General features: G+C 39.8%; 1 protein-coding gene across 2 annotated transcripts; it reads left to right on the forward strand.

The window, feature by feature from the left end:
- The first annotated feature begins 3,896 nt into the window (after positions 1 to 3,896).
- On the forward strand, positions 3,897 to 13,704 carry LOC141929422 (kazal-type serine protease inhibitor domain-containing protein 1-like). 2 transcript variants are annotated; one of them, XM_074838830.1, is made up of 5 exons: positions 3,897 to 4,195; positions 4,390 to 4,878; positions 10,499 to 10,659; positions 12,281 to 12,425; positions 13,336 to 13,704. In XM_074838830.1, the coding sequence occupies exons 2-5, from the start codon at positions 4,422 to 4,424 to the stop codon at positions 13,464 to 13,466; spliced, it is 894 nt and encodes a 297-aa protein (XP_074694931.1). In that variant the 5' UTR covers positions 3,897 to 4,195; positions 4,390 to 4,421; the 3' UTR covers positions 13,467 to 13,704. The 2 variants fall into 2 exon arrangements, with proteins under 2 accessions (XP_074694931.1, XP_074694930.1); XM_074838829.1 differs by having other exon boundaries at positions 3,898 to 4,878.
- Positions 13,705 to 13,925: the final 221 nt, after the last annotated feature.

A 13,925-nucleotide genomic window follows, 5' to 3' on the forward strand; every position in this document is an offset into this window, starting at 1 on the left:
TGTATTTTGCATATTAGTGAACAATTGCTTTCTTAAAGCTCACAGCAGAATCATTTACTTGATGCTGGAGAATAAGTTAATTACGGATCTCCTGCCTTTGATTAATGGATTTAATAATCACGTTACAGTAGAATTAACTTATACTTCATGTGCTTACAGCACTAACGATGAGATTCATGAAAGCAATGTGTCAGCAAATAGGATTGGCAGCAAAAAAGGCAATGTTTGGAGATCCCAGGACTGCCTGTGCGTGTATGGCTGCTGGTCAGCAGTTCAGTTACGAACCCACAAATGGCATCCAACCATTTTTGCCTCGTCTGTCATTAATCACCACCATTTGCCACTTATTTCTACAAAGCCAAATACCATTTTCAGGTGAGCAGAACACCTCAACTGAAGCTCAATTCTGGATACTGTGGGGAGAAAAATTACTCTAGGAGATTGGTACAGTATCAGGTAATGCATACCCAACAGGCACAGCCACCTGTAATCTGCTATTACCCAGTATAACAGACTAAACATTAATTTTCTTTAATGCTGCTTTTGTGCACGTATTGCAAGCAAAAAGTTTCTCAGATGGAAGCATGTTGAGTCAGCAAAGATTTACTCTCTCTAAAGGAAACTCAAGAATAGGTAATTAATGCAACCGAAGAGGCAGGGCACTATATTTTCCAAGGAGATAAACTATTTCAGGACAGAGAAGGTAGAATGGATACTTCAAAGATTTTGGTGTTTTGCCATCATTTCTCACAGGACTCCTGTGCATGTCTGTGTAAAAGCTAGATCTGCAAGTCTGGCAGGAGCCAGATTCAGCAACCTTTACTTAAGTAAAACTCACATTGACACAAATAAAAACAGAATGAGGAGCCAAACCATATTTTGTCTGGAAGAGCAGTACCTCAGGAATCACTAGCAATAGGATTTCAAATTGCATCAGTCATGTACCTTATCTATTACCATGCAAAGTAGAATAATGCAATACAAGTCAGCAGCTTAGCATAACACCGGGCCCCAAGAAGAAGGCAGGAAATTAATAAGAATACAATTTCCTTAACAATTCACTTAGAGGAATTATTCTGCAAGACATTGCCCATGTCCTGGTGGAAGATGCAGTCTGAATGTACAGGAAGCGCTGGGCCATTTTGCCATGTCCCCTTAGCATCCATCATCCAACTTGGGTACTGCCCCTTCCATAAGGTGGTGACAGAAATTCCTTGCACTGATCCTGCCATATGGAATGCCCAGAAAAAGCCAGGGAAATTGCTGCCTGGCCAGCACTACCCTGCCTGCTGAGACCAAGGGTACACTAATTCTCTTCAACCTGCCTGTTAAAGAAATTATTCACCAAAAGATTATTTCACAGCTGATGGTAGAAAGCTCCCCTCATGCACTACAGCTGTGTACCTCCTCCCTTTGTTGGAGGGGTCACGGAGACCTCCTCTGCACTGCTTGTCAGCTCTCCAGGCAGCATTTGGGGAAGTGTCTGTAAAGCAGACAGTGTGCTTTGGTGCCTGTCTTGCAGCTCCACCAGCAACACTAATCCACTGCTGTTTGTGTTTTGTTCTGGGAGATATTTAGGGTTAAGGTAATTCACGGTTTGTAATAAAAATCAACATTTTCCACCAAAGCAAGTTTCCAGGATTAGAGACATACTGAAACAATGCATATTTTGTAACTGAACCAGATGAGACTATGCCTTTAGATGTGCCGCTTCAAACCCAGCTTGCTCTCTCTCTCCCCTTGTTCCCCCTTTAACCCCCTTGCTCTGACCCTGCCACACATCCATCCAGAGTGGAGAGTTACAGCAACACTCCTCTCAGCTTGTCACAGCTAGCTTGCTAGCAAAAGATGTTTTAGGCAGCTATCAGGCCATTTCTCCATTCATCCCACAGTGCTTTAACCTCTCCCTGCCCCAATTTGTTCCAGGTGAGCTCAGGAATCAGTGGCCAAATAACCTTCAGCTGTAGGTCACCTGCCAAGGGGCAGCTGTTCAAAGGAGACCACAGGCATACCCAGCCCTTAATTCAGAGGCTGAACACACCATGAGCTTGGATTACATTAGTCACATAAATGCCAAAAACACTTTCTAGGATATTTATGATGGGTTTCCTCAGTGCTAGGACACAGGAGGTACTTCCTTCTATACTTCTGTTTTACAGCCCTCAGGTCACATGTTTCCTGGAAGATGACAGGCAAAGCTCAGCCTTAACCAGGGCAGTGCTGATCTGCAGCCCCTCCTTGCCTTGGCTCCACTTTGCATATATGGTTTCACCACTATAAACCTTTTTTTACTTTATATGAGCCTTGCAAATCCTTGTCCTCTAGATACTCATCCCCTACAGCTGTAGACACAAATAATAAAATAGACAGTGATGAGTAGACCCTATAATGCAAAACTAAATGTCCAATTAGAATTTGATGAGAAAGTGTGAAATAAAACACATTAAACAGAATAAGAAGGTGGGACAAGAAATCAATTTCCCATTAAATTCAGTGGTTACTTTTTTCTGACTCTCAATGTTAAAAGCATCGGTTACACACATAATTTACTCCTTTACAGTTCAAAGCAAAAACATGCATTACAGAAAATGAATTAGCCTAGTCATCACATGGAAATAAGCAGTGCCCCATAGGTCTCTCCAGGCTGCCTTTAAGAAGTGCTCCACCAATGTCAGCCAGAGAGAAATTGCATTATATGCAGTTTGCAAGAAGGAAGGGGTTTTGAAGCAGCCTGCTACTTCACTCAAAGCAAGAGGCAATCTCAATTGGTGCAGAAGGTATGAAGCTGAACTTGGGAAAAGCCATGGAGATGTTTGGGATGGAAAGTAAACATACGTCCCCCAAAGATTTGCCTTTGTGGATGTGACCAGAGGATGTAAAGCTGGTACAAAATGCATCCTTCACTAAGCTTATGTAAGCAGCTGAGCACCATGAATATGAAAAAGAGTAGGAAAAGCTGCTTGTGGATGATTTCAGGACAAGCAGCCACAAGCATGATTTCTCTTTTACTTAACAGTGTCTTATACGTATGTCCTGAAAATGTGATGCACATGGAGTTATTTTAATCAACAAACACAGATGTTTCATTTGTAGGGAGCGGTGATCCTTGATCCACGCTATTGAGCCATGCTTGCAGGGTCTGTAAGTCCATTATGCTTCACTTCTACCTCCAGCAGACAGTAAGGTGCATCTCCGCTGAGCTGCACGTGGTTTGAATAGTGGTAACAGCAGCCTATGGTCTACAGACAAGAAATCAGCACTGGAAGGGAGAGTTTTCTGGTATGGGGTAGGATGACAAGGCACTATTCCTAAATCCTGAGATGTACAAAGAAAAGTGCATCTGGTGACAAATGACCTTGCAAACCCACCTCCCTTAACTGGCAGAAATTTATGCACAGAAAAAGCAGGAAAAGAAACCAGAGTTATTTCTTTCATCCTTCATAACTCACTAAGTGCATCTTAAGAAACGAAGGCAGAAAAGTGCTATGAAAAGACAAGCGATGCATCTAATACTTCAGCAAAACCTCCTTCTGAGGTGTCTGGAGATGCTGTGGTGGCTTCCTCATGTTTGTCTATGTTCTAAACCTTTTGCACTTTGTTCTTAGAGCCATACGTGGACCACATTATTTTGGGTTGCAAACCACAGGCACCCATAAACACTGAAAAGAAGCTGAATGTAGAGAGAACAATGGGTTCTTTAATGGGTCTAGGCATCTCTCTCTTAAATCCAAGAAGTTTAAAGTCAATTCCAGCTGTCTTGGACTGTCCCTTGCTTGTAAAGAGCCTGTAAGTAAATTGTTAATTCAGAACCCCCTAGCTGTGATCATTAATGGATTAAATTCGGTGTTAAACCTTGCTCCAGTCTCTAGAGCACTGGCTCAGCTCTAGGGTACTGGTATCTTGTGTGCTACTTTGTACCTACGTTTATCTTTGTGTGACTGTCTTTTTCAACTGATAACAGGGGGAAAAAAAGCTCATAGCAGTTATTTCTTCATTTTACACTAATTTACCCTCTTCCCCTTTCTACAATAGCTGCAATATAATGTTGTTTCAGTAGAGCAACGCTTTGAAAATTTGGCTCAAGGAGACACTGAGCAAACAGCTTTTCAGAGAGCTTCAACTCAGCTGTCAGAAGGGGCAGTTTGGTTTCTGTGCAAGCAATACTCGCATTCCAAACTGCATTAGAGAAAAGCCGGTGGGTTTGTACGCATTTTTATTATCAGTTCCAGATTAGGAATCTGATGCTAATTTCTTCTTAAAGCCTGTGTTTGCAGTAGAATTTATATTCTAAAACAAACAAACAAAAGGATTGTGATGTTTTTCTCTCACTAGCTCACTCTTTTCTTTTTTTTTCTTTTTCTTTTTTTTCCCCCCTGGCTTTACTCCAAGGACCTTTTCCGCTTGTTCATTACATTCTCAAGATGAAGCACCCGATGGTTACAGCAGCGCTGGTAGTACTGGTGCAGGTTTCTCAGGGTTTCCCTGCCTTGTACCACCGAGGTTGGTGGAGGCTGTTAAAGGAAGGAGATAGTTGTGGAAAATGCGATTTGGCACTTTGCTCTGTGCCTAAAGACTGTCCGGCCGGGACTGTATTGGACCGTTGTGGCTGCTGTCCTGAATGTGGAAATGTGGAAGGTCAGATCTGCGACTTGGACCAGGGCAATCATTTTTACGGGCAATGTGGGGACAACCTTGAGTGCAGGTTGGATGCTGACGAAGCAAGGTTTGGGGAAGTCCCCGAACCCCAATGTGTGTGCAAGACTCAAGAGAGCATCTGTGGACCTGAAGGGAAAACCTACGAGAACATCTGTCAATTCAACAAGGCTTATGCTACGAAAAGAAATATCAGCATGAAACATAAAGGACCATGTGAATCAGGTAATATGTACAGAGGCACTTCCAAACTGGAAAAAGATCTGATTCTGATTTTCATCTGTGTTACTAGATGCTCTAGTCTAACTTTATTAAACTAATACTGCATTTTTGTTATAATATTTATAATTTATTTTGTTATAATATTTATAATTAATTTTGTTATAATACTACTTTGTGTTAAACATGTAGTTCAGCAGCTGGTACTTAATCTTGTATGTATTAGATTGGTGGATTAAATCACATGGAGCCATAGATCTACAGACTAGCTCTGCTCTGAATAAGCAGAGTATGAGATATTTTCTACAAAACTTGTATCTGTAGTTGGGAATAGGTAAACAGAGAGGATAGTCTGGAGGACTATTGTTATGGACAAATTATTATTATTACTACTACTACTACTATTATTATTATTATTATTATTAGAGGACTGACCTGATATTAAAGTGGTGATAGCAAGGCAATCATATGTATATACACACACACACATGTATGTATATATATGTGTATGCATGTTGTATCTACCTGTGTGTATATATTGTAGGCAGTGAAGTAGAGGCAATAGAAGAAGATAGAATTTAATTAACAGGTCTGTTCTTTTCACAAAAAAGTCCAAAATAATCCAATTTTGGAATCAACATAAAAGCTAGCTAACCCATGAAATAGAAATCCAAATATTAGAACAAAATCAGTTTTCCGAAAGACACTGACACTGCCTGAACAGTTGTCTGTGACAATTGTAAGTGGAAGGTTTTAGCTGGGTTGTATGGGGGGAATCCTGCCTCCTGCTCATATGCTGTTCTCATTCTTCACATTATTACAAGTCTTTACTTCTGGGCACCTTTCACCTAAGTCACATGAATATAAAATGAAAAAGTGAACAGGCTTTTGTTTTCTGAATGAGAAGCTATTATTTTTTTTTAAAGTTAATGAAATATTTTCTCAAATGAAGTAAGTAGAAGAGGTCTCTGGGTCACAAATAGGTCACAGTTCTGGGAATCTAAAATTGCATCTCTGGCAAAGGTCCGTATATGAGAGTAACTTGGGCACATTTTACCTACTCCTTGCTAGCGGTCTGTTGCCTCCAATTTAGACTCTGTGCTGTGCTTTTATATCGAATGAACACTGGATATTGAATACTTAAAAGGAAAAGTGATGAACAGCTAATACCAGACTTCTTTCTGTAGTTGCAAAAGAAAGATCCATTAAAGAATCCCTTATTTGGCATTAGGGTATTAAGCTGGGAAATGAGGCTTGTCAGTAAAGAAACATTCAGAAAACTGAATGGCGTACCAGCCCACAGTATGATTGAAAGCCTGCTAGCCCTCCGGTAGGTGTTCTTATCTGGGATTAAAATAGCACTAGTTCTTGCAGCATAACCCCTTCAGGAAGTTCTCAGTTAGAAGTGCCCCTCTAGTAGTGAGTGATGTTAACTTTGTAGCAGAGGTAGCCATTCAGGCATGCAGTGCCTTAAAGCAATGGTCCACTCTGATCAATTAAACAGAACTGGCCACGTACAAAAAGCTTTAATTTGAAAGTACTACCACTTTCCATTGCTGGTGTTGTCATCCACCAGGCCTTGCAGTCACCCCAGAGGTTCGTAACACCATTCATCAAGCAGGAGGAATGAGCTCAGCTGCTCTGCATGCAGGCATCCCCCCCAACACTGTCCCACTGCTTCCCTGGGTCCCCAGAAAGGCTGGACCCCCTCTCCAGGAATGCAGAGAAATTTTCTAGGTTTGCTCAGCTTACTGAATTGCACAGAAGCCTGGGGGAAAGTTCATAGCCGTGTCAGTGCTGTGCAGAGTTTAGCTAAAGAAAAATGGGGGCCCGTCTTCTTGGCTCTTGCGGAGGAAAGTGCCCAGCTGGAGCAGAGCGCTTGACCGTGAGGTGGGTGCTGGGCTCGGCGGGAAGGGGGAGCACAAGTGCCCCTCTTCTCAACCTCTCTGAGCAGCAGCTGACTATGCCGGCTCTGCAGATTGTGTTTTAGACCCTGGAAGGAGCCTGGGCCTCTCAGCAAGCAGCAGGGCACAGAGGTGCACCATGCCTCGGTCCCCCCTTAAGAGTCTACCAGTAAGCCCCTCTTTGCCACGGCAGCTCTCTGAAGCAGCACACTGGGCATGTGAAGGTGCACGGTGATTTAGACTGGTTTTTCACGGCTGCAACTGATGACAAAAGGCAACAGGGAGTCTGGCTCTAAGAGTAGCAAACTCGCTGCGGCACTCACTTTCCGCTGACTCCAATTTGCATAAGAAATAAACACTGAATACTGTGGGGTTTTGGTACCAAGCTATAAATATAACCTTCACTCAACTCCAAGTACTTTGTTTTGTTGTTTTTCCTTCAAAGCATCTGCTGTTTCCTATTGATGCCAAACGGATTAATTGTATACAGCAACCAATGAATAAATAAATAACAATAAACTCCTTTCATCAGAAGAGTATAGCCTTTTATCTTTCATCTAGCACCAGAAAAAAGGAGAAGAAAAAGGCCTAGCTCCCTAAAAAAACAGTGAAAAAGGCTTTCTTCTCCTGAAACCTAGTTTTGATCAGTTTATCTAATAATTTACCAAGGTTACTAAGTTATATACAGATTCTCCACACTTAATCCATCCCCATTCACATTCAAACCTCTCTTGCTGATGATTTAATGAAGTAACAGAACAATCTAGCAGTGATTCTCTTTGTATTTAGCTCTGTCACATCATTTATTTTAAATGTAAATTTTGGAGTAAAAAAAAAAAAAGTAAACAAGCCACAAAATTTTCTGCCATTTTCATCAAATCAGACATAGATTAGCAAAAATCAGTAAGTTAAGGGGAAGAAAAATTATCATATTATCTAATTAATTAGTCTGGAGTGATACTAGGTTAATGTTGATTGTGAAAGGTGAAGCAGTATTTTGACTTTTCCTGGCTTCTGGTTTATGTCTTCTGTAACACATGAGGATAACGCATGACTGGGACTTAAAAGGAGAGGAGCAGCAACTGCACATTCACCTCCGGACACTGAGACATCAGAATGTTTTCTGTAGCTATCAAGAAAAATTTATCTACTCCAGGAATCAAAATGGCATGTTATCATAACAGTAAAGATCTGTTTCTAAAGACACAGCTATGCAAAGAAAGTACAGACAGATATGCATGGGAGAACTCGGCAGAACACAAAATCTGAAACAGAAAAATGAAGTTTGTAAATTTCTGTTAAAATGATACATCATTATTTCAATTTTCTTCTGTAAAATACAGCAAAACAGTATTGTGAGACACATTATTTTATTTCTGGAGGCACTTCAAGTTTGAGTAGAAAATGCAAGTATTTATTGCGTGTTCAGATTCAGAAAAGGCTTTTTTACATTAAAACTGTGGTTCTTCCTACTTGCTATGAGTTTGATCTCACATAATGCCAGTCATGGTCAGCCCCAGTCCAGCGAAGCCTTAACTACCTCTATAAAAGTACTCAGCTGGGGGGACTCCCACCATATCTAGACATTTCCAAGCAGTCATCTGTACTCGCCCTACAGTCAATGGAGGAAGGGGTATTTCCAGTGTGGAATTCATCTTGGTGTACAGTAGATAGTGCCAGACAAATTTCTTGCAGGTGAGCAGCTATAATGTAGGTTTGTAATTCAGACCCTTATGTCCTCCAGGCTAAGGATGTGTTCAGACAGCGTAGTGAAGCCAGAGCCCTCAGCCTTGCGTGGCTGAGCCACGTCTGTGGACAGTCACATAAGCAGGCCTCAGTTCTTGGCTCTACTTCAGTGCTGACAGTGTATCCATAGGACATCTGTGTTAGCACCAGAACAAAAATACTAACCAGTCAACAGCTGCCTATTTAAAAATTTGTTCATGCTGTCTTTATATGGCAATAATTTAAAGAACTCCTGTGAGTCAATGTAGACATTTGGTTTCTTTTTAAGTTTAAGATTAACTACAGGGATGTATCATTAAAAGGAGTGTGGTTGTACTGAGTTTTAATATTTCAAAGTATCTTTTAATATCAGATGCTATGTGTTAAGTTCACAGGCAAAAAATTTCTCATCCAAGCTATTCAGTTAATGCTGATTTGAATACAAGATTTTTGAAGTAATACACATTCTGAATGTACAGTTCTCATGAAAGAACAAGTATTAAAGGGTCTAAGTACCCTAATTTGAAAATCTTACTTTTGAAGAGTAGCAGGATTGTTTAATCAGGCATTCATAAATGGGGAAATCAATACTTTGATGTATAATTTGTTTGCAATTAATTTTAATCAGTATGCATTTGATATTTTCAGCAAGATAGCAATCCTGAAAAACTGACAAATGTATTAGAAACTTTGCTTGAAAACCTGGAACAGGCTGTTACAATTTCAAGTACTGAAGCATAAATGCTGTACCTAAATATTGATTCGAATATTGCAAGTAAAAATGTATTAATTATTTACTATAAGTTTCTATTTCCAAGCATCTGAAATCTGCACAAAAATACAAGCAATCTGTACAGAAATAAAAGCAGTAATTAAATACAAGTCTAATGGCCCAGAAAATACATTCATTTTTAAACACTGGTATGGAAATAGAAAGAAAACAGGAAAAACATTTCTTGCTGAGGACAAACAGATCAGGAAAAAAAGCAGCGATCTCTGAAATAGAAAAGCTGTGATAACAGTAAATATGTTATTTTGCTCTCTGCTGCTAAATATCATCATCTCCTGTTAACATTTAGTATGTTCATACATGCTTATAGAGGGGTATGTATTTAAATCATGTATGAATGCATCAGGTGATAGTTTATTTTTTCGGTCTTCTAATCCCTGGACTGGCTCCCTCTCGTGGTTAACGTCAGCTTTTCTTTGGGAAAAAGTGGGAGAGCATAATTCAGAGGCAATAAATAAACAGTGGAGGGGGATGAGGGTAAAGGAACAAGAGGAAACAAGTGGAAATCTAATAATTGTAATAGAAATAACACACCTTATAAAAATAATTGGATTTCAATCACTTGTCTCGTAACAAGAATATCAGATGAAATTGATAGCAATTGAGGACAAATGTGAAACGTATTAAAGCTGTTATTCTGTAACTTGTTGCAATGAATTCCATGGCTAACAGACGGGGACAAGATTTTAGCCAGTTCAAGTCAATGATGTACTCAGAAAACAAATTCTGACAAGCTAGAAATATCAGTATTTTGACTTTTAAGCTAACCAAAATGTAACAGAAATTAAGAACTATCATGTGCAATCAAGTTAGTCCGTGGTTTTCTGCTACAGAATTTCTTGTACTTTCCTCTGAAGAGTAGTGCTGGCTGCTTAACTGGTGGGCCTTGAGTCTAGTCCACGATGACAGCTCATGGGACACAAATTAAACTTTTAATTTCAGCTTAATTTTCACGATCATGTGCAAGGAGAAGGACAGACGAGTCCTTTGAAGTAAGTGTTTTTAAAAAGCCTGTTTACCCTTTAATGGGACATAAGGTTTCCTGAGCTTTAAAAGCTGCTTAGAATGATGTGGTTCTTCATAATGTGCGAGATGGCAAAAGGCAAACCAGTTTTATCATGTAAGTAGGAATGAATGTTATATGCTTTTGTGTTTGTGCTTCCTTTTGCTCACTGTCTTCTAAAGCACCGTTGTCTGTTCTTTGCAGCTCCTATTATTTCTGTGCCACCTCAGGATGTCCAGAACTTCACAGGCAATGATGTCATTTTTGGCTGTGAGGTGTCAGCCTATCCTATGCCACACCTTGAATGGAAAAAAAAGGGGAATAAAATGTTTCTGCCAGGAGATGATGCCCACATCTCAGTGCAGGTAAAACTTGAGTTATCCATGTCATATAGTTTGGGATGTGGAGTAGGGGGATTAATCAGTGAATTCCTCCTACAGAATACAACACTGTTGCAATAAATAGATTCCCAGCGGGGCCCTCTGACTACATAAAGAATTACGATTTCAGCCAGAGCAAGGATCATTGCTTTGGCAGTCCAAGCAGAAGAATTAACAGCCAGGGTACCATCTGGCCCACTTCAGGGAAAGAAAAGATGGAAGAATCTCCTTTTGTAGGTATGATTCTGGAAAAACTGAATGAACATATAAATGGAACCGTTTAGGCTACTACCTGAAAGAAGGTGCATTCTGGGAAGGATGGCTGTTGGCAACAATATTTCTACTCTTGATGCAGAAGCACAATTCTGGCAGGTCCCTAAACTTCTGCTTTGCAAGATGCTGTTTCTGGAGACCTGCCATTTGGGTCCAGTCCCTGAGGTGTTCAAAAGGAAAGGAAAGAAACTTGCTCATTTTATGGAGGACACTATGTTTTAATCTGAGGGGAAAGAGTAGAATGGCATTAGTATAGGCTTCAAGCAAATCTAGAAATGGCCTGAAAGTTTGAGCTAAAATTAAATAAATGAAAATGTTAATTCCTTTAAATGGAAATAACATTCTGAGGAGACAAGCTAACAAAGTCAAATGTACAGGCAGACTGCAGTAAGCCTGAAGTCTGCATCTGCATGCCTTCTCCAATGGACAGAGCCTATGCAGAGAAATGCATGGCAAATCTAGCTTTCTGGATACACAACCCAAAAGTGGTAAGATCCAGTGAACATGGGGCACAAACTGAACAAAAAGGTAGATAGAAAAAGCATGTAAAAAGCTAATTAAAGTACCAAAAGTACTGAAGTACTAAGACTCTTAAGTTATTTAGAAAAGTTTCCAGAGGCAGCATGAACGCAAGTGGGATTAGTGGGCATAAATTGCTCAGAAACAATGGTGCAAGGAGCCCCATCAAAATGCTGGTTGCTTCAGAGGCTAATCTGAACCCTGTTAACCTCTCTCATTAATAGATTCAGCATGAGAGCATCTCTGTTAACATCTGTTAATGGATTTGTGTTATTTGTTTAGAAAAGAAAGCTCACTCCTTTAAGAGGCTTTAGCCCAAGTCAGTTGAAACTGATTGTCATGAAGTGTGAAAGCTCATGGTATGACATGCCAATCCATTAAAACCTGGACGCTGAGTGTCAGCTTGGTGAGGCCACCTGGCCGCCAACAACTCACCCAGACCCACCTGCCACTTTCATCCTGAAGAAATTTATGACCTTGAGATCAGGTGACAATGCTTTGAAGCAGCAGCAAGAAGTGCTGCTGAGACACGAGGCAGGATGAGCGCTGGGAGTCAGTAGTATGAGAAGGAACAGTGATGAGAGCACTGTGAAGGGCAATGAAGTTTAAGGGGCAGAGATGGGAAAGCATGAACTCAGCAGCACAGAGCAGTAAGAAGTTAAAAGATAGGGCAGCAGAAACAAACAGAATCAAAGCATGATGGCAGTAAACAAAAGGCAAAAGTTGGAACGATTTATCCATCCACACTTATTTGGAGAAATATCACGGTGTTTCCTAGCTGCTTAATTTCAACTATTTCTTTCTCTTCTCAAAGGCAAGAGGTGGGCCTCAGAAGTATGGTGTGACAGGCTGGCTGCAGATTCAAGGCCTCAAAAAATCAGATGAAGGCATTTACATCTGCCACACCAAAAATAAGTATGGTGCAACATATGCCTCTGCAAGATTGAAAGTCATTGATGGTATTTTTTTTTATTATTTGGATGTAAAGAATATAAAAAAGCATACAAGCAGGCTGCAAAGGATGGGTTTGTCAGAAAGCAAATGAAGGATGTGAGAAATTACCTAAAGATGTCCGTATTTTAACTTTTCTGTGTGCTCTTCATTTACTTTATCCTCTAACAGGTTAATATTCTAATACCAACTTCCAGAAAACAGAAAGCTGTGGATTATAGCCACACAGCTGAGACATATTATTCCACTATCCTTATCCTACAGAAGCCCTTTGATGTTAGTAGGAACTCTGCACCCAGAACAACAGCTGTTGTAGCTGAGGGAGTCTTTGAACTGTGGCAGTTCTGCTTAGCTGTTTATTTAAAAAAAAATAGGAAGGAAACAGTTATTGCTCCTTAATGAAAATGTTTGGAAAGATGTAAGAAGTAGCTTTACTATTGTTTTGCATTGGGCCGAGTCTTGCAGAATAACATCCTTCTTCCTGCAGGGAGAACTGGGTTTCCTGGCAAATGCAGGATAGAGATGTATTGTCTTATATTTGCCTCCTGGTCTAGAGGAGTTTGTCACTGGTCTAGTTTGCCACTGACATTGTTTCTGCAAGTGGTTTTCAAAGCTTTACTGGCTCTAGTCATATTTTCAGGTGCATAGGATCTGCAGAGGACTGAACTCATAGTTTACTAGTATTGGGAATGAAATGTATTTTCAACATCTTAAAATGTGAATGATACAGAAATTTGCTTATACATCATGAGCTCCAGTGGTATGAGGTCAAGTCATCGTATAAAAAAACCCCTCCTTTTAATAGGTAACTTAACAAAGATTCAGAAATACTGAGCTTGCCATACAGATTCAAAGCCATACTTTCCTCTTTGTTCCTATCTACAACTAATTTAATCTGGATTCAATTATGTCTTGCAGGCTCGTCTCCTGCATTTGCATTTACTGCTGGCAGTAGAAGTGCAAGCTACAGCATTGAATATGAGGACTATTATGACCATTCTGATGATGAAGATGAGGAAGAATATGAATCCGGGGACTATGACAATTGAAACAATTCTGAATAATAACTTTTATATATCTGTTGTCCATCCAATACCTTCCACACTCTGTTATATTTACTAGTAGTCTCTGTGCTGTAAATGGCTCCTTTGATAACACACATATTCACTTGTGTATCCACCTTCCTGAAATTCAACTTTGGCTGAAGTGTATCATGCTACTTACCAGAAATAAGAACGGTTGTAAATCCATACATTTAGTCTGTTAAATAAAATTCTTAAACATGCACCTGTCTACTAAGTATATTGAAGGGATCAAATTTTATATTAATTTTTAAAATGTAAATTAAGTTGTAATTTTTCAAACATTTTGATTTGTCTAGCAAAAATGTCTATATTTAAACAAAATTTTTACCTTGTATCAATTCCCTTTTTTTTACAATGTACTAAGAGATATCAAGAGACTGTTCACATGGCAACAAGCCTAAGTATGAAGGTTGAAAAACAGTC

The sequence above is a fragment of the Strix aluco genome, chromosome 13, assembly GCF_031877795.1.
Source record: "Strix aluco isolate bStrAlu1 chromosome 13, bStrAlu1.hap1, whole genome shotgun sequence".
Taxonomy (NCBI): domain Eukaryota; kingdom Metazoa; phylum Chordata; class Aves; order Strigiformes; family Strigidae; genus Strix; species Strix aluco.